The sequence below is a fragment of the Tamandua tetradactyla genome, chromosome X (genome assembly GCF_023851605.1).
Source record: "Tamandua tetradactyla isolate mTamTet1 chromosome X, mTamTet1.pri, whole genome shotgun sequence".
NCBI lineage: Eukaryota > Metazoa > Chordata > Mammalia > Pilosa > Myrmecophagidae > Tamandua > Tamandua tetradactyla.
In genome coordinates, this window is record NC_135353.1 from 112,756,695 (window position 1) to 112,778,319 (window position 21,625).

Sequence of the window (21,625 nt, forward strand, 5' to 3'; positions counted from 1 at the left end):
GGCCCATGCAGTGGACTTGTTCTCTCGAAATGCTGGGGTGAGAGTTGCAATACTGAGGCTCATTGGGGTAACTACATTTATCCTGACTCCGCTCTCTCGAAACATTGGGACAGCACCCAGACTCCATCTCCAGGACACATGCTCAACACCCTCAGAACAATGGGGCAATAACTGGGCTCCCTCAATCCCATTTTTGTACTCCACCCTGAGGCCTGGGGCACTGAAACTCTTCCAGAACATTGAGGGAGAAGGCCTGTCCTCTGCCTTTGGGGCAAACTCACCCTCTCCATGTGAATGAGTGGGTCTGCTCTTCTGGCCCAAGGTTTATTGGCTTCAGACCTTAGCTTCTATGGTTCTGCCTCCAAAGTTATTTTTCCTTCAATTTGTTCCTTTTCTGTCCCTTTTAGCCCAGACTGGCAGTGTTCAATTTATACAGAGCCCACAACATTCTTGTTGGTTTTCTATGTAGTATGCAGGGATCATAACCATCAGACAGACTTTCCACAAATCTTTTCTGGATAACTCAATTTCCAATCCCGGCCTTTTCTGAAATGGCTGACTGGTTTCATGTTTGGTAAAATCTTCATGTGGGGTACCATTCTCTGGGTTGTCCCTTGTTGTGAGCCAAGAATTTCCAAGGCCATCAATTTCTGGCTTCTTTGTACCCAAGAGTTCAGTTCTCAGCTTATCTCTTTCCTGTCACTTTACTATAAGCTGCATGGAGAAGCCAGGCTGCCTTTTTCTACATTTAGTTTTGAAATTTCCTCAGCTAAAGTATCGTGGTTATCACCATTAAATTCTAACTTCCATCCAACAGCAGTACTCAATTTGGCCAAATTATCTGCCATTTCGAAACAAGCATTGCCTTTCTTCCAGTTTGCAATTACATGTTCCTCATTTCTGTCTAAAGCCTTGTGAGAGATATCTTTAAAGTCCACATTTCTACCAACAGTGTCTTTAAAGCATCCTAGGCTTTCTATATCAAAACTTCTCACAATTCTTCCAAAATTTTCCCTTTACACATTTAAAAAGCCATTCTAGCATGTTTAGTATTTGCAAACTACAGCACCCCACTTCTCTGGTACGAAAACCTGTTTTGGTTTGCTAATGCTGCTGGAAAAGCAATATACCTGAAATGGGTTGGCTTTTATAAAGGGAATTTATTAAGTTACAAGTTTACAGTTGCAAGGTCATAGAAATGTCCAAACTAAGGCATCCAGAGAAAGATGACATTAGGGGTTTCTCTGTCAGTTGGGTAGGCACATGGTGACATCTGCTAGCTTTCTCTCCTTGCTTATCCTTTCAAAATGGCTTCTGTGGGGGAATTTTACTTATGGATCTCCTAAGGTCTCTGACTGTGTGGGCTTTGTCAGCTCTAAAGCTTTTTTCAAAATGGCTCCCTCTTAAATGACTCCAGTAAGTAATCCCACCTGGAATGGATGGAGACACATCTCCATGGAAACCACTGAATCAAAAGGTCCCGCCCCAAATTGGGTGGGTAAAATCTCCATGGAAACAACCTACTCAAAAAGATTCCACCCAACAATATTGAATGAGGGTTAAAGAACATGGATTTTCTAGGGTATCCAATAGCTTCAAACTGGCATGGCATGTCACAAAATTCAGCATCCTTTCTTGATAAAACACTTTGAAAGATAGGAATAGAAGGAAACTTCCTCAATATAATAAAAGGCATATATGAAAACCCACAAGTAACATCATACTCCAGGTAAAAGTCTGAAAGTTTTCTCTCTAAGATCTAGAAGATGACAAAGTGGCTACTGTCATCATAGTTACTCAACAATGTGCTAGAAGTTCTACCTAGAGCAGCTAGGCAGGAAAAAGAAATAAAACTGGAATGGAAGAAGGAAAATTTTCAATATCTGTAGATATGATCCTATATCTAGAAAGTTCCAAAAACTACAACAAAAGGTACTAGCAATAATAAATGATTTCAGCCCATGGTGAGATACAAGATTGATATGCAAACATCAGTAGTGTTTCTATACACTAATAATGAGAAATCTGTGGAGGAAATCAAAAGCAAAAATCCCATTTACAATAGCAAGTAAAAGAATCACATATCTAGGAATAAATTTAATGAAGAATGTAAGTACCCAAAAAATGACAAAACACTGAAATAAATGAAAGAAGACCTACATAAATGGAAGGACTTTCCATGTTCATGGAGTGGAATACTAAATACCATTAAGATATCAATTCTACCCAAAGTAATTTACAGACTAAATGCAATCTTTGCAGAAATGGGAAAGCCAATGATAAAATTTATTTGGAAGGGTAAGGGATCCTGAACAGGCAAAAATATCTCAAAAAAAGAAGAATAAAGTTGGATGATATAAACGTCATGACTTTAAAACTTATTACAAAGCCTCAGTGGTCAGAACAACATGATACTGGCATAAGGATAGATCTATTGACTGAGGGAAACAAATTGAGACTTCAGAAATAGGCCCTCACATCTAAGGGTAATTGCTTTTTTACAAGTTCAGTTCCACTGAACTGGAACAGAAGAGTTTCTTCAACAAACAGTTTTGGGGAAAGTGGATATCCATATCCGAAAGAATGAAATAGGCCCCTTATCTCCTATCTTATACCAAAATTAATGCAAAATGGATTAAAGGCCTAAATATAAAAGCAAGGACCATAAATGTTGTAGAAGATAATGTAGGAAAGCATCTTCAAGATCTTGTGGTAGGCACAACCTCCAGATGGGTCCCTGGTCCAGATAAGTCCTGAAACTCAGTCCAGCCTCTCCAGAACATCAGATAGTTCCATCTCCCTACCCCATATTAGTGACAGACCCTTCCAATATGAAAAATTTAGAATTGCTATAGCCCAAACACCCCTAAAGAGAGGGATGGAAAGATCAAAGGTGATGGTGGAATTATACATAGAAGATAGGACTTAACAAATAGAATATGAATGATGAATCATTAAATTGATATCTCTTTTAGTCTCCAGTATTTTAGAGCAGCTGAAAGTAAAAACCTAATATTGTGAAATTGTAACCCATTTCAAAGTCTGAAAAATGTTCTACAACTAACTGTGGTGTTGTGCTTTGAAATTTATAGCTTTTTTGTACATGTGTTATTGTTTACAAAAAAAGAAGGAAAAAAGTTGATTGTGATAATAAAAAAAAAATTAAGCCCTCTAGCCTCCTATATTCTGGAGCAGCTAGAAGGAAAAATATGAGAGGATCATATGGTAGCCCATGACAACTGTGGGATCTATTCTGTGACCACTTTTTGAAGAGTGCTTGAAAACTATTGCTTTTTTATTTCTTTGCTTTGTATATATGTTATACTATACAATTAAAAACGTTAAAAAAAAAGATCTTGTGGTAGGCAATGGTTTCTCAGACTTTACACCCAAAGCCCAAGAAATGAAAGAAAACATAGATAAATGGGACCTCTTCGAAATTAAATGCATTTGTGCTTCAAAGGACTTTGTCAAGAAAGTGAGAAGGCAGCCTATTCAATGGGAGAAAATATTTGGAATCCACATAACTGATAAGGGTTCTCTATAAAAATATATAAAGAGAGTGTGCAAGGGTTGTTTGGTGGTAGAATTTTTGCCTGCCATGTGGGAGACCAGGGTTTGATTCTCGACCCATGCATTTTCCAAAACAAGTAAACCAAGAAAGAAAAAACAAACAAACAAAAATTAAACAAAAATGTGCTGCAATAACAGGATACTCACAAGGTAAAAGAATGAAACGTGACCTCTGTCATACAGCATACAAATATATATATATATATATATAGACAGACATTCTTCAAGTCAACAATAAAAAGATAAGCAGCCCAATTTAAAAATGGACAAAGGATTTGAATAGACATTTCTCCAAAGTGGAAATACAAACGGCTACAAAGCACATGAAAAGATACTCAACATCACTAGCTATTAGCAAAATGCAAATCGAAACCACACTGAGATATCATTCCACACCTATGAGAATGGCCACTATTAAACTAACAGAAACCTGCAAGTGTTGGAGAGGATGTGGAAAAATATGAGCACTCATTCACTGCTGATAGGAATGTAAAATGATGCAGTCACTGTGAAAGACAGGAATTTACGTATAGACTCGCCAGGTGATCCTGCAATTTCACTGCTAGGTATATACTCAGAAAAACTGAAAGGGGGGATGCAAATAGACATTTGCACACAAATGTTCGTGGCGGCATTATTTACAATTGTAAAAGATGGAAGCAACCCAAATGTCCATCAACCAATGAACAGATAAACAAAATATGGTATATACATGTGATAGAACATTATGTAAAAATGAAGTCCTGGGTGGTTCAACGGTGGCTCAGTGGCAGGATTCTTGGCCGCCTTGCCAGACACCTGGGTTTGATTCCCAGAGTCTACCTATGCCAAAAAATAATGACGTCCTGATGTATGTGAAAATGTGGATGAATCTTGAGGATATTATGTTGAATGAAAGAAGCCAGACACAAAAGGACAAATATTGGAAATGATCTCACAAACATGAGCTAATTTTAATAAACAAGCTCAGAGCCAAAATCTAGAATGTAAGTTATCAGGAGATAGAATGAGGGTACAGAATGGGGAGCTAATGCTTAATTAGTACAGATTTTAAAATTAGGTTGATTGTAAGTGTTTGGATATAGGTAGAGATGCTGGTGGCATATTATTGTGAGTGTAATTGACAGTGCTAAATTATGCTTGTGATTGTAGTTGAAAGGGGAAGTTTAGGGTCATGTACATTACTAGAAGGAAAATTAGATAATAAAACACGGGACTATACAACACAGTGAACCCTGTTGTGGATGATGACTGTGGTTGATAGTACACATATAATAATATTCTTTTGCAAACTAGAACAAACATATGCCACTATTACTAGTAATAGAATGGTTTATGAGGAAAAAATACACCTAATGCAAACTATGGACTATAGTTAACAGTAATATTTTAATATTTCTTTCATCAAGTGTAACAAGGTACCACACCTTGTTAAGGGTCAATGATAGTAGGTATAAGGTTTTCTTTTTTTTTCTTTTATTAATTAAAGAAAAAAAGAAATTAACACAACATTTAGAAATCATCCCATTCTACATATGCAATCAGTAATTCTTAACATCATCACATAGATGCATGATCAGTACATTTGCATCGATTTAGGAAAAGAACTAGCAAAACTAAGGTTTTCTTTTGGGAGTAATGAACATGTTCTAAAATTGATTGCGGTGATGAATGCACAACACTTAAGTTTATACTGCAAGCTATCGATTTTTCACTTTGGATGCATTGTATGATATGTGAGTATATCTCAATAAAAGTGCTTTTTCAGAAAAGAGACCATTAAGGAAGCAGGTGGAAACATCTTGGTGACATATGAGACATTTGGAAATTTTTGAATACTGAATGAATATTGGATGATATTATGGGGTTATTGTTAATTTTTAAACATGTGATGTTATTATGGTAATGTTTTTTAAATAACTAAGTGAATGATAATAAGGGATGAACTCACTTGCTCTGATTTAAAAAAAAAACCCCTCAGAGCATGCTAGGAATGAGTAAAGTCACTAAGAAGCATCCATGCTTTATGTCCAGAATTTTATCAGACTGGCATCTAATTTCTCCCTCTGCTGTGCTGTGAGACTCTTGGTTTTTTGATTTGCAAAGCCCCACCCTCACTCAGGCCTTGTTTGTGACTTAACATTGGGTGCTTCAATCTGAACCTCTAGTTCGACTTCTGTGATCTGCCCCACTATTTCACATATATTTAATGTTAATTCATACCTCATGGCACCTATTATATCTCATCGAAGGAAGGGACTAGAGAGGAAAGCAGTAGTTTCCTATGTGGTGGGAGATAGGGTGGGGTGAGGAAGAAGCTGTCAAGAATGGCTTTGCTGATTTTAAAAATTCTTTCTATGAAACCCCCATATCAACTTAAGTTCCTATTTTTCCTACATTTTCCACTTGTCTGTTCACCTGAATATCTCCATTCCCAGATTTAAGTAGAATCCCAGGAATCATGAAGAAGAGTAGGGAAAGGTATCTCCTTCCTTAGTATCTCTATTATAGCTGTCAATAACATTGAGAAACAGAGCTACAAAGAAAGCATAAGAAGAGGTTAGGTGTGACATCATTTTCTATAAGAATGCAGATTGTGAGTATAGATGTAGAAGTAGATACCAAGTCTGTCAATATACCTTAGGGAAGAATCTAGACAACTTTTTCAGGACTTTCCGGACTCTATGCTTCAGGACCAGAACCATTAGGAAGCTGAGGTTCTGAATTCTGAATATAAAATGGAGACCTTGGCAACCTTCCGCTCTTTCATGAAATAAGGCCATCTCCAGAATCTTGAGTGTTGCTTAGAGTAATGATGTCAAGGCAATGCATTACAATTACTTGGTACTGAATCTGTACACATTTACTTTATTGAGAAGCATATGATGAGGAAAATATAAAATGGAAACACTGATGAACATGTAGAAACTGAAGAGTATAGACTATTCTTATAGCTTTGATGAGATAAGATGCTAAGGGCCCTGCTTCAGCAAACCATCCTGATTTGGCCTTCTGTAGACTAAGCCTGCCTTATTGTCCAGGAATTTCATATCAAAACCCTGTCCACCACACGGCTTCAATCTTCATCCTTTCTTTGCCATCATCACAGGACTTTAAAAGAAATGTTAGGCCAGTTGTTTGGGTTTTATTGTTTTAACAGTAACTTCCTCAAAGCCTCTCATCTTATTTTTCCTTCTGTACATATCACTTTCAAGTGACCCTTTTCTGCCTTAGTGAATCCAGTCCATAACAAGGATTTTCAGGGTGCAAATTCTGTATTCTACAAGCAAGCCTCTTCAAGACAACAAATTATGCCAGAAAGCACTCAAAGTTGACTTTTTTGTTCCTTGATTTATGGCCTGAAGACATATTAGGACATATATTTTATATATACAGATAATTATAATGAAACATTTCTAAGTATACCTGTGGATTCTCTTTCTAATATGGTCAAAATAATTTTAATAAAAATCTTGATTTACAGTCTGATATCTTCCATATTTTGGATATAACCATTTCTAAGGTTTAAAATAACACAACATACTATCTGCTTTATTTTCTCCTTCTGCATAGAATACTGTACTTGAAGGTTCTAATGAAGACATAATTTAAGTGGTAAGCTTTCAGCCCTAGGGGTTTTAGTGATTTTAGGAATTCTCACTAAGATAGACCAGGATAGCTCTCATGCCGCTGTTAATTGAATATAATTATCACAGCCTTGGAAGGTCCTCTGAGGATTGATTGATTTGAAGTTCTGTCTTGCTACTTAAAGTCACCTCTCAACAATTTTCAACTTTGACTGATGGATTCAGTTTTTAAGTGTTCACTATTACTATTACCAGTCACTATTACTCTTCAAAGAAAGGGAATTGCTAATTTCCTCATAAGTTGTTTTAAAATTTGAGGCTGCAGCTTTTTAAGATTTCTGAATCTATGAAGTGGTTGGGCACTACAGAACATACAGAAATTTGGGGGTGGTTTGATGAGAACCTTTAATTTCAACAGTCTCTTCCTCAAATGCCCAGAATCCTAGTTGCTTAAGCCAACTTGAGTTGACAAAAAAGGAGATCTCGATTGATATACCAGCAAAGATGATGGAGAAGGGTGTTGAGGCCCCTCAATTCAAGGAAAAAAAAGTGAAAAGTTGGTCAATTCACAAACATTTAAGCTTCTGAGTTTTTGATGAAGATAAGCAGAAAGGGCCTGGAAGGTGAAGGGTCAGGGGAATCAACTGTTAAAACAAAGGTTCTGTTTCTTTACTGTACCAGGTGACCAATATGGTACAGGAAAATTCTCCAGGGTCCTGATCCCCCATATAATCTTATAACAGCTAGAAAAAATGGGCAGAACCATCTTCCTGAAAGCTCTGGAAAACAATTAAAGAGTTGTAGGAACTGGTTAAATACAGAAAACACAGAAAAACTGGTTAAGTACAAGAAAACACAGCTTTTAAACTGATACGCAAAGCTCCTGACACCCTTGCTAGTCCCTCACCCAGACTCTCCCTTGTACAGTGTGAAGCCAGTCTGTGATCCCATTGTGGGTCCTGGGTCCTGTTCCAGAGGGCACAAAGTAACCCCTATGTGCAATCTGGGGTGCCTGTATGTCTGTACCTGTCAGGTGAAAACTTGAAATACTCACCAGGAAACTTGTCTCAGGCTCACCCTGCAAGAACTTGACCTGCAAACAGAAGCAGCTTGCAGACAGCTAAAGGAGGGCATGAAAGAATTAAGTCAAAGGGGTCGGGGACAAAGGATTACCTGCATTGAGTCATAAAATACAGCATCCAAGGTGGTAAGAAATCCTATTCCACAGGGAGTAGAGGGGGCATTCTTGTAAATGGGAGAATCCCAAGGGACAGGATCAAGCACCAGCTCAGAAACAAGAAGCAAGCTTCACTCAGCTAGAGATATCTGGAGAGGACCCTACATTTCACATTTGTCATGGACTGATTTGGTTAATAAGATGGCTAAACTCTGAAGGAGAACATTAGCCAAAGCAAAGCCACTTTGCAAACAATATGATGGGTGATTTTTGCTTTGGCTTGTTTGTTTTTGCTACATCCTGGCACTCAAGAAAATCTCTATAATATTACCAGCTGGATAAAACCATAAGGAACAGGCAGCTCAGGAACTAAATCCCACGCTAGCAATTTAAAATATTAAAATGTACATTGTGCAACAAAAGATTGCAAGACAAACAAAGAAATAGGAAATCATGGCCCATCCAAAGAAAAGATAAAAATCGAAAAAAAAAATCCACCAGCAAAGAGGAACAAACTCTAAACATACTGGACAAAGACTTTAAAAAATGCCTCCTGACCGAGGCTTCGATCTTGGGGTTTGCCCCTAGGATACTTATTCCTGCAAAGGAGAAGCTAAGCCTACTTAAAATTAGGCCTAAGAGTCACCCCCAAGAGAACCTCTTTTGTTGCTCAGATGTGGCCTCTCTCTCCAGCCAATACAACAGGCAAGCTCACCAACCACCCTCCCCCTGTCTACGTGGGACATGACTCCCAGGGGTGTGGACCTTCCTGGCAACGTGGGACAGAAATCCTAGAATGAGCTGAGACTCAGCATCAAGGGGTTGAGAAAAACCCTAGAATGAGCTGAGGCTCAGCATCAAGGGATTATTAAGACCTCCACCAAAAGGGGGAAGAGTGAAATGAGACAAAGTGTCAATGGCTGAGAGATTTCAAACAGAGTCAAGAGGTTATCCTGGAGGTTATTCTTACGCATTAAGTAGATATCACCTTGTAATTCAAGATGTAATGGAGAGGCTGGAGGGAACTGCCTGAAAATGTAGAGCTATGTTCCAGTAGCCATGTTTCTTGATGATGATTGTATAATGATACAGCTTTCACAATGTGACTGTGTGATTGTGAAAACCTTGTGTCTGATGCTCCTTTTACCTACCTTGTCAACAGATGAGTAGAACATATGGAATAAAAATAAATAATAGGGGGAACAAATGTTAAAATAAATTTAGTTTGAAATGCTAGTGATCAATGAAAGGGAGGAGTAAGGGGTATGGTATGTTTAATTTTTTTTCTGTTTTCACTTTATTTTTCTGTTGTCTTTTTATTTCTTTTTCTGAATTGATGCAAATGTTCTAAGAAATAATCATGATGATGAATATGCAACTATGTGATGATATTTTGAATTACTGATTATATATGTAGAATGGAATGATCATATGTTAAGAATGTTTGTGTTTCTTTCTTATAATATTTTTTTTAAAAATCTAAAAATTAATTTTAAAAAATGAGACCACACAATATTTACTCTCTTGTTTCTGGCTTAATTTGCATCACATCATATCCCCCAGGTTCCTTCACCTCGTTGCATGCCTCATGACTTCTTTCCTTTCTGTACCTGTGCAATATTCGATCATATGTATACACCATGATTCACCATTCTATTTCTCAGTCAATGTATACTTCATCTACCTCCATCCATTGGGGATCATAGATAATGCCTCGAGGCAGCAACCCAGGTCTCACATTATCTTCGCTTTGTTGTATGATCATCAACACTCTCAATTTTAGACAATTTTCATTGGTCCCAAGAGAAAAATACCTGATAAACACACCCTAACCAAATAGAAAATCCAAACTTCCCCTTAACTCTAGTTCTTCCCCAATTATTTACCCCTGGTATTGCTGTGGTACTGTTAATGTCCTCCTATTAACATCAACCATAGCATACAATAGTAGTTTTCACCCCATACCCTGATATTATTTACTCTTTGTACAAGATTCATACCTCTGAAGTAGTTCATGCAAGAACTTATTTATATTTGTAGTGTTAATTTGTGGGATATATGGCTCAACCCAACCTCTTTCAATCATGTTCACATTCAATATGGCAATACTAATTATAGATCCACTAATGAATTGCCTTCACTTCTATCCATTCCTTTGCATTTAAGTTCAACCTCAATAGCTAACCGTTCATCCATTTCTTATATTCTGTGTATGTCTAGGTTCCCTATATTTTGTATTATAAGCCTCTGAATTTACCATTACCAAGGTCATAAAAGTGAAATCACATAGTATCTATCTTTTTGTGTCTGGCTTATCTCGCTCAGCATTATGTCCTTAAAATTATTCCATGTTTTCATGTGCTTTGGACCTAATTTTATCTTACTGCTGCATAATATTCCATCATAAATATATACCAAATTTTGTTTATGTACTTATCTGTTGTTGGGCACTTGGATTGTTTCCATCTGTTGGCAATTGTGAATAATGTTGCTATTAATATCAGTGTGCAAATGTCTCTTTGTGAGACTGATCTTCTGGGTATTTACCAACTAGTGGTATTGCTAGGTCACAGAGCAACTCAATATTTAGTTTTCTAAGGAACCGCCAAACTGTCTTCCATAGCAGCTGGACCGTTATACATTCCCATCAGCAGTGCATAAGTGTCCCAATTTCTCCACTTCTCTCCAACACTTGTAGTTTCCTGTTTAATAGCAGCCATTCTTATAGGTATGAGGTGATATCTCATTGTAGTCTTGATCTGCATTTTCCTTATAGCTAATGAAAATGAGCATCTCTTGATGCGCTTTTTAGCTATCTGTATTTGCTATTCAGAAAAATGTCTATTTATATTTTAGCCCATTTTATAATTGGGTTATTCTTTTGTTGTTGAGTTGTATGATTTCTTTATGTTTATAGGATATCAAACCGTTATCTGATATGTGGTTTCCAAATATCTTCTTTCATTGAACTGGTCCCATCTTCACATTTTGACAAAGTCTTTTGAGACCCAGAAGCATTTTTATTTTGAGGAGTTTCCATTTATCATTTTTGCTTTCATTACTTGTACTTTGGGTGTAAAGTTTAAGAAGCTGCCTCCTATTACTATGCCTTGAACATTTTCCCCTATATTTTCTTCTTGGATTTTTATGGTACTGGCTCTTATATTTAAGTTTTTGATCCACTTTGAGTTAAGTTTTGTATAGGGTGTAAGGTAAGCCATTCTTTTGGCTCTTGATATCCAGTTCTCCCATGCCCAATAAATTGAAAAGACTGTTTTGTCTCAGTTCAGTGGATTTGCGAGCCGTGTTGAAGATCAGTTGATGATAGATTTGGTGGACTATTTCTGTACTCTCCATTAGAGTCCATTAGTCAATCCTTCTATCTTTGTGCCAATAGCATGCTGTTTTGACCACTATGGCTTTATAATAAGGTCCCTTTTCATTCTTCTGTTTTAGATATTTTAATCTATTTAGTCATTGCTTTTGTATAGGAACATAACTGATTTTTGCACATCAATCTTATATCCCACCACTTTGCTGAATTTGTTTGTTAGCTCAAGAACCATTGTCATAGATTTCTCAAGATTTTCCAAGTATCATGTCATCTTCAAATAATGAATGTTTTACTTCTTCCTTTCTGATTTGGATGCCTTTCATTTCTTTCCCCTTCCTGATTGCTCTAGCTAAAACTTCTAGTACAATGTTGAATAATATTGGTGACAATGGGTCTTCTTGTCCTGTTCTCAATCTTAGGGGGGAGGCTTTCAGTCTCTCACCATTAAGTACAATGGTGGCTCTGGGATTTTCATATATGCCCTCTAGGATATTAAAGAAGTTTCCTTTGATTCCTACCTTTTGCACTGTTTTTATCAGAAAAGAATGTTGTATTTTGTTGAATGCTTTTTCAGCATCATTTGAGACCATCATGTCATTTTTCCCTTTTGATTTGCTAATGTACTGTATTACAATGAATGCAACCAACCTCACATTTCTGGTATAAACCCTACTTGATCATGTATAATTCTTTTAATGTGTCATTGGATTTGATTTGCTAGTATTTTGTTTAGAATTTTTGCATCTATAGTCATTAGGGAGACTGGCCTGTAGATTTCCTTCCTTATAGTGTTTTTGCCCAGTTTTGGTATTAGAGTGATGTTAGTGTCATAAAATGAGTTAAGTAGTGTTTCTTTTTCTTCAGTATTTTGGAAGAGTTTGAGCATGATTGGTGTCAGTTCTTTTTGGAATATTTTATAAAATTCCCCTGTAAAGCCATCTGACCCTGGGCTTTTCTTTGTAGGAAGACTTTTGATGACTGATTGAATCTCTTTATTTGTGATTGGTTTATTAAGATCTTCTATTTCTTCTTAAATCAGTGTAGCTTTCATGTGTTTCTAGGAATTTGTCTATCTCAACTAAGTTGTTGGGTTTGTTGATGTATAGATGTTTATAGTATCCCCTCATGATTGGATTTATTTCTTCAGGGTCTGGGGTAAAGACCCCACTTTCATTTCTGATGTTTTTATTTGCATCCTTTCTCTTTTGTCAGCCTAGCCAGGGGTCAATCAATTTTTTCTATTTTCTCAAAGAACCAACTTTTGGTTTTATTGATTCTTTCTATTGTTCTTTTGTTCTCCAACGCATTTAATTCTGCTTTAATTTTTGTTATTTCTCTTCTTCTACTTGCTTTGTGGTTAGATTTCTGTTCTTTCTCTAGTTCCTCCAACTGAGCAGTTAAGTCTTATATTTTTGTTCTTTTTTCTTTATTAATATAGGAATTTAGAGCAATAAACTGTCCTCTTAGTACTGCCTATGCTGCATCCCACAAGTTCTGATATGTTGTATTCTAATTTTCATTTATCTCCAAATTATTTACCAATTTCCCTAGCAATTTCTTCTTTGACTCACTGGTTGTTTAAGAGTGCATTACTTAGTCTCCATGTATTTGTGAAAGTTCTGGTTCTTTTGTAGTTATTGATTTCCAGCTTCATTCCACTGTGCTCAGAGAAAGTGCTTTGAATAAGTTCAATCTTTTTAAATGTGTAGAGACATATTTTGTGCCTCACCATATGCTCTGTCCTGGAGAATGCTCCATGAGCACTAAAGAAGAATGTATAAGCTGATGCTTGATGTAACGATCTATATATGTCTGTTAAGTCTAATACATTCATCCAATTGTTTAAGTTCTCTATTTTCTTATTGATCCTCTGTCTGGTTGCTCTATCTATAAAGGAGAGTGGTCTATTGAAGTCTCTCACTATTATTTTTGAAATGTTTATTGCTCCCTTCAGCTTTGTCAATGTCTTACTCATGTACTTTGGAGCTCCTTGGTTGGGAGCCTAAACATTTATGATTGTTATTTCTTCTTGGTGAATTGTCCTATTTATTAATATGTAATATCCTTCCTGGTCTCTTATGACATCTTTACATTTAAGGTCTATTTTGTCTGATATTAGTATAGTTACTCCTGCTTATTTTGGTTACAACTTGCAAATTTTAATCTATTTGTATCCTTAGTTCTAAAATGTGTCTCTTCTAAACAGCATTTATATGGATCATATTTCTTGATCCATTCTGCCAATCTGTATCTTTTAATTGGTTAGTTTAGTCCATTAACATTCAAAATTATTACTGTAATGCAGTTCTTGAATCTACCATCTTATCTTCTGGTTTTCATTTGTCAGATCTATATATTCTTAACCCTCTTTCTCTTTTTATCCTTTAAGTTATCCTTACTGGCATTCCTTAATTCTGTGCCTTCCTCCAGTCCTCCGTCTCCTCTCTTTTTTTAGTTCAGCAGACAGAACTCCTTTAGTATTTCTTGTAGGGTGGGTCTCTTGTTGGCAAATTTTCTCAGCCTTCATCTGTGCAAATTTTAGTCTTTCCCTCAATTTTAAAGGATAACTTAACTGGGTACAGAATTCTTGGCTGGAAGTCTTTCCTTTCAGAGTTTTAAATATATCATCCCTCTGCCTTCTCACCTCCATGGTGCCAGTGGAATAGTCTGATCTCAGTCTTATGTAGTTTGCCTTGCATATCACAAAACACAGGAAGATGCAGACAGATATAGCCCAGCCTAATGACCAAATTAAAACACTGGTGGAGACACAGACTTTGGAGCAACTAATCAAAGATGTTCATACTACTTTAGTAAATAAATTCAATGGGTTGGCTAATGATAGAAAGGATATAAAAAAGATACCACAAGAGCATAAAAAAGAATTTGAAGGAATAAGTAGAAAAATTGCAGATATAACAGAGATGAAAGATACTGTAGACCAAATCAAAATTGTTTTTCTCTTGCCACTTTCAGGATTTTCTGCTTCTCTTCAACATTTGACAGACTGATAAGTATATGTCTTGGAGTAGGCCTATTTGGATTTATTAGATTTGGTTTTCACTGAGCTTCTTTGATTTACATATTTTTGTGTTTTTTTTTTTGTATGTTGACTGGTTTTATTAATAATTTTTTTTTTAAAACTGGGAAAAAAAGTTATGCACATTCCTCTCCTCCTTCCCATCACATACTTACTGTTTCTCTTAGAACAATTTTTTTTCTTTTTTTTTATTAATCAAAAAAAAAGAAAAGAAATTAACACAACATTTAGAAATCATTCCATTCTACACATGCACTCAGTAATTCTTAGTATCATCACATAGATGTATGATCATCATTTCTTAGTACATTTGCATCGATTTAGGAAAAGAACTAGCAAAACAGCAGAAAAAGATATAGAATGTTAATATAGAGAAGAAAATTAAAATAATAATACTAATAAAAATATATATATATATAAAAAGGAAAAAGAAAAAAAACAAAAACAAAAGATACAAACAAACAAACAAAAAACTATATTTCAGGTGCAGCTTCATTCAGTGTTCTAACATAGTTACATTACACTTAGGTATTATTGTGTTGTCCATTTTTGAGTTTTTGTATCTAGTCCTGTTGCACAGTCTGTATCCCTTCAGCTCCAATTACCCATTATCTTACCCTGTTTCTAACTCCTGCTGGTCTCTGTTACCAATGATATATTCCAAGCTGATTCTCGAATGTCGGTTCACATCAGTGGGACCATACAGTATTTGTCCTTTAGTTTTTGGCTAGACTCACTCAGCATAATTTTCTCTAGGTCCATCCATGTTATTACATGCTTCATAAGTTTAGTCTGTCTTAAAGCTGCATAATATTCCATCGTAGGTATACGCCACAGTTTGTTTAGCCACTCGTCTGTTGATGGACATTTTGGCTGTTTCCATCTCTTTGCAATTGTAGATAATGCTGCTATAAACACTGGTGTGCAAATGTCCGTCTGTGTCTTTGCCCTTGAGTCCTTTGAGTAGATACCTAGCAGTGGTATTGCTGGGTCGTAATCCATTCTGCCATTCTATGTCTTTTGATTAGGAAATTAAGTCCATTAACTTTTAGTGTTATTACTGTTTGGATATTATTTTCCTCTACCATTTTGGCTTTTTATTATATATATCATAACTGATTTTCCTTCTTTCTACACTTTACTCCATACCTCTCTCTTCTGTCTTTTCGTATCTGACTCTAGTGCTCCCTTTAGTATTTCTTGCAGAGCTGGTCTCTTGGTCACAAATTCTCTCAGAGACTTTTTGTCTATAAATGTTTTAATTTCTCCTTCATTTTTGAAGGACAATTTTGCTGGATATAGAAGTCTTGGTTGGCAGTTTTTCTCTTTTAATAATTTAAATATCTCATCCCACTGTCTTCTAGCTTCCATGGTTTCTGCTGAGAAATCTACACATAGTCTTATTGGGTTTCCCTTGTATGTGACAGATTGTTTTTCTCTTGCTGCTTTCAAGATCCTCTTTTTCTCTTTGACCTCTGACATTCTAAGTAGTAAGTGTCTTGGAGAACGCCTATTTGGGTCTATTCTCTTTGGGGTACGCTGCACTTCTTGGATCTGTAAATTTAGGTCTTTCATAAGAGTTAGGAAATTTTCAGTGATAATTTCTTCCATTAGTTTTTCTCCTCCTTTTCCCTTCTCTTCTCCTTCTGGGACACCCACAACACGTATATTTGTGCGCTTCATATTGTCATTCAGTTCCCTGATCCCCTGCTCAAGTTTTTCCATTCTTTTCCCTATAGTTTCTGTTTCTTTTTGGAATTCAGATGTTCCATCCTCCAGTTCACTAATTGTAGTTTCTGTCTCTTTAGATCTACCACTGTAGGTATCCATTGTTTTTTCCATTTTTTCTTCTTTGTCCTTCACTCCCATAAGTTCTGTGATTTGTTTTTTCAGATTTTCTATTTCTTCTTTTTGTTCAGCCCATGTCTTCTTCATGTCCTCCCTCAATTTATTGATTTGGTTTTTGAAGAGTTTTTCCATTTCTGTTCATATATTCAGCATTAGATGTCTCAGCTCCTGTATCTCATTTGAACTATTGGTTTGTTCCTTTGACTGGGCCATATCTTCAATTTTCCGAGCGTCATCCATTATTTTCTGCTGGTGTCTGGGCATTTGATCAGATTTCCCTGGGTGTGGGACCCAGCTGGTTGAAAGGTTTTTCTGTGAAATCTCTGGGCTCTGTTTTTCTTTTCCTGCCCAGAAGGTGGTGCTCGTGGCGCTCGTCTGTCTGCGGGGCAGTCGGCCCGGGAAACTGCGCGTGGAGGCGGGGGTCGCTGGCCGCCGCGGCTTGGGGGAGTGCCGGTCCAAATTGCCCAGCTGGCCCGAGATGCCAAGCGTGACGGGAGGGCCCCGCTATCCAACGTTCCCAGTCAGACCGGGGAGCCACATGCGTGGAGGGGACCCCAGTCGCCCGCTGCCCCGGCCGGGAAAACGGGCGCCCCTCGGGTATCTCACCGCAGCGGATTCTCCCTGCCCGTTCAGCCGTTCCAGAATGGGGTATGCTGTCTTTTTGGTCTCTGTCGTGGCTCCGGGAGCTGTTTCGTATTGTTTCTGTTTCTTTAGTTGCTTTTCTGGAGGAGGAACTAATACCCACACGTCTTACTAAGCCGCCATCTTCTCCGGAAGTCCCCAAGATGTATAATTCTGGAGCTCGCCTTCGGTGCGGTGCAGTCCCAGGCGCCGCAGCCCCACCGCCAGGTCGTTGACACACAGGCCGCCGTCGCGGTTAACGTCGAGAGTCTGGAAGAGGCTCCACAGGCGCAGACGGTGGTCCGGACCCCCGCAGACGGCGCCGCCACACGGGTCCCCCACTGACGCCGGTGACGAGGCGGCGGAGGCGGCGGCGGCGTCCGGCGGCGGAGAGGCCACGCAGCGGCACAACACACTGCTCACCATCGACGCGAGACAGGGGCGCCGAGCGCGAGGCGAGGGCAGCCAACCGACGGGTAGAACGCAGAAGACATGCCAGGTGTGTTCAGACAGCGAGCGCGGGCTGCGAGAACATTTTTGTGTTTTTTAAGGGTTGGGAAGCTTTCCCCCATTATCTCCTCAACTAATCTTCCTACCCCTTTTCTCTTCTCATGAGACACCGATGATTCTTACATTTGCATGCTTCATGTTGTCCATCATTTCCCAGAGATCCAATCCAAATTTTTCCATTTTTGCCACTTTTTCTTTTGTGTTTGCATTCAATTGTCTTGCCCTGTAGCTCACTTATTGCTTCTTCTGCCTCTTCAAATCTGCTGTTGTATATCTCTAGTATATTTTTGATTTGGTCTACAGTATCTTTCATCTCTGTTATATCTGCTATTTTTCTACTTATCCCTTCAAATTCTTCTTTATGCTCTTCTGGTGTCTTTTTTATATCCTTTCTATCATTAGTCAACCCATTGAATTTATTTACTAAAGTAGTATGAACATCTTTGATTAGTTGCTCCAAAGTCTTGTCTCCACGAGTATTTTAATTTGGTCATTAGGCTGGGCTATATCTGTCTGCATCTTCTTATGTTTTGTAATTTTCTTTTGACTTTGAGGCATTTAATTATCTTGATAGGGTTATTATGGAAGTTGATTTCCCTCAGTTGTCTAAGGTTGTGTATTTGCAGGATAGGTGTGGGGCATGTGTGGTAGGGGACAGTGGTGTGGTGGCTGGGTCTGGTTGCAGGGCTAGGCATAGGGTGGGGGTGCTATGCTGGTGTCCACAGGTGTAGGGTGTGGGGCACAGGGCTAAGAGAGGAGGCAGGGAGCATGGTTGTAGCATCAGTATGCTTTGAGTAGAAGGGTAGGGCTTGGAGCAAGGAGAATGGATGCCAGGCAGGGTAGGAGTCTCATTGTGTGGGCTCTGCTGGTGCATGGGGCATGGGGAGTAGTGGGGGGGGGCATTGGGGCAGGGTGCAGGGGTCATGAGGTCAGAGCATGGGCATTGTTGGGTGTGGTGGCACTAGTGGTCAGGAGATGTGGGCCATGGGGTGCCAGGGAGTGGGTGTGCATGTGTCAGGTGTGGGGAGGGCAGAGCAGTGGTGCACATGGTGTAGGGTGTGTGCGGCAGGGGTGCACATGTGCATGGTGTATGGGTGGGGCCAGAGTTCCACTGTGCATGTGCACAAGTGTCAAGAGGGTGTGGGGTAGCCATGCATATGCACACATGGTGCATGGGGAGTGGGGCATGGATGCGCATGTGCACAAAGAGGTCAGATGTGCTAAGCATGGGGGCTGAGTTCCAGGGATCAGGAGGGGCAGGGCTCAGTGCCTGAGGCACTGGCAGTGATGCAAGTTCTTGGGGCATGTGGGAGGGTAGTACATGGATTCATGGGCTGCAGGGGGTGGGGGTCTGGGCACGGGTAGCAGTTGCAGGTAGTGGTGCATGTGGGAATGTGGGCGTTTAGTGGTCAAAGGGTATGGTCTGGCTTGCTTCCTCATCTCTGCCTTCCTGTCTGTGTACTCCTGAGGGCTCTGGGCATTCATTTGGAAAGGTACAGGGTAGGCTCAGTGCACTAGTTGGATGGTGTCTATGAGCAGATAAAGCAAGTTTAGTGGCTTCCAGGTTCCCCAAAGGAGCTCTGGGCTGTGGAGCTGAGGAGGTTTGATATCCCAAGCTGGTGCAGGGGCAGGCACTTTCCTGGGTGTGGCCTCCTGTCTCTGGTGGAGTACTGTTGGAGCCCACTCATCCAGTTCTCTGCATCTCAGTTCCTCTTATTTTTCATCCAGGACCTCCCTATGTAGTGTAGAAGATCCTCTCATGTCATTTGCACCCTGGAACTGCTGTCTCAGTTGTTTTTCTGTCACTTCTTTAACTTCCTTGGAGCAGGGTTGAACTCAGTCTATCCTCTTCTGCCATTTTCCCAGAAGTCTTACTTTGATAGTTAAATATTTATTGTATTATATATTAGAAAAAAATATATATATATACACTTTTTGTAATGGTCTGAATAGTGGACCCCAAGAAGATATGTCCACATCCCAGTCCCTGGATATGGCATGTTACTTTATTTGGAAAAAGAATCTTTGTAGATGTAATTAAGGATCTGGAGATGAGAAGATCATCTGGATTATTCAGGTGGGCCCTAAATCTAATGACAAGTATCCTGTATTCTTATACACAAAGAAGAGAAGGGAAAGGGAAGGCATAGGCAGAGATGAGAGTGATGTGGCCACCAGACAAGAAATGCCTTATATCTACTGGAAGCTGAAAGAAGCAAAGAACAGATTCTCCCATGAAAGGAAACATGACCCTGCAGCCAACTTAATTTTGGATTCTGTTCTCCAGAATTGTGAGAGAAAACATTTCTGTTGTTTAAGCCACCCAGATTGTGGTAATTTGTTGTGACAGCACTAAGAAATGAATACACCAATCAAACCAATAATTATCTAGCTTGCTTAAGATAAAACTAATGTAGGTATTTATTTTTTACTGAACTGGTCTTAAAAACATTAAATAAATAACATTGATTGGAAGGATATGACAGAATTGTGAAGGTGGTTCATTGAAGTTTGGGAGAAAAAGCATATCATTGGGAAGAGGAAATATTTATAGGAAGCAACTGATAATTAAGAACAAATAATAAGTAGATTCATATGAGTGACTGAAACAGATAATTTAGCATTCCAGGAGCTCAACTGCACTGGGATTAGTTAGAATTGGGGTTATCAGTGAAAGTTTTATGGATGAGAGAATTGGAACTTGGGTCCTAAGAAATGGGTGGAATTTGGTAAATTAGAAAGATTGACTAAGGAACATTCCAAGTACAAAGAATAGGGAAAATGTGTCACTGAGAAGTTTTTAGAAAGATATGATCTTGTTAGATAATATTATGAAAATTTTGTTACTTTTCTTGGGTATACCAAAATCAATGTAGTTATCTAGGATAGTATAATTATTTGAAGGTAATGCATTGCTGAATTATTTAGGGGTGGAGTTTTTCGATGCAACTTACTTTCAAAAGGTTCAGAAAATGTGCATGTGTGTGTGTAGAGTTAGAAATGGGAGGACAGGAGAAAATGAATATATGAGAATATGGGGCAAAATGTTTACAATAGTCTATATATAAGCATAAATTTAGAAGCATATTATAAGGGTTTATGTTCATTTTGGTGGTCTATCTTCTGATTGTTCCATAATGTGCCTATTTTAATTTTTGAAATAAGAAATAAGTTTCATGTTGAAAGAGTTAAAAAAAAGTTAATATTAAATTGGGTGTTTCAGTTTGCAAAAGCTGCCAGAATGCAATATACCAGTAATGAAATGACTATTAAAAGGAGAATTTGTTAAGTTGAAAGTTTATAGTTCTAAGGTCTTGAAAATGTCCAAATTAAGGATACCTTGACTCAAAAAAGCTGATGACATTCAGGGTTTCTCTCTCAGCTAGAAAGGCACATGGCAACATCTGTTAGCTTTCTCTCCAGGCTTCTGCAATGGCTCCCCTGGGGGCATTTTCTTTATGCATCTCTAAAGGTCTCTGACTGTGTGGACTCTGTTGGTTCTAAAGCTTTTTCCAAAATTGTTCCCTCTTACAGGGGCTCCAGTAAACAGCCCCACCTTGAAAACCATTTAATCACAAGTTACCATCCACAATTGGGTGGGTCACATCTCCAAGAAAACAATAAAAAAGTTCCCACCCGGCAATACTGAATGAGGATTAAAGGGCATTATAGCTTCAACCTGGCACACTGTAGGGTGTGTGGGAGAAGACATGTATAATACAATAAGAACACTAAAGCTATTCATACCTTTTGATCAAGTAATCCCATTTTTAGGAAATAATCAGAAGCAAGAAACAAATAAAAGGACAGATGACAACTACATGATCATTCATTGTGTGGTATGGTGATGGAGGAATTCAGAGAAAGTAGAGCAGCGATGTGTGTTCTGAGCAAGGCAGTCACCCACCAAACCAAATTTGTGACATAACCAAATC

The 21,625-nt window shown here is 38.4% G+C and overlaps 1 protein-coding gene across 9 annotated transcripts in view; it reads right to left on the reverse strand.

Annotated features, from left to right (window-relative positions):
• The window catches only part of KLF8 (KLF transcription factor 8), a 267,384-nt gene that overhangs the window by 19,814 nt on the left and 225,945 nt on the right, over window positions 1–21,625 (reverse strand). The window contains exons 1-2 of one of the 9 annotated variants that reach the window (XM_077145465.1): window positions 6,213–6,273; window positions 5,992–6,109 (exon numbers count right to left, since the gene is read on the reverse strand). The exons of 7 other annotated variants lie outside the window; for them this stretch is intronic. In XM_077145465.1, coding sequence (XP_077001580.1) covers window positions 5,992–6,036 — 45 coding nt within the window. In that variant the 5' untranslated portion in view covers window positions 6,037–6,109; window positions 6,213–6,273. Of the gene's footprint in view, window positions 1–5,991; window positions 6,110–6,212; window positions 6,567–21,625 lie in introns of those variants that run through there. One more of the 9 variants, XM_077145460.1, reaches the window with a different exon arrangement.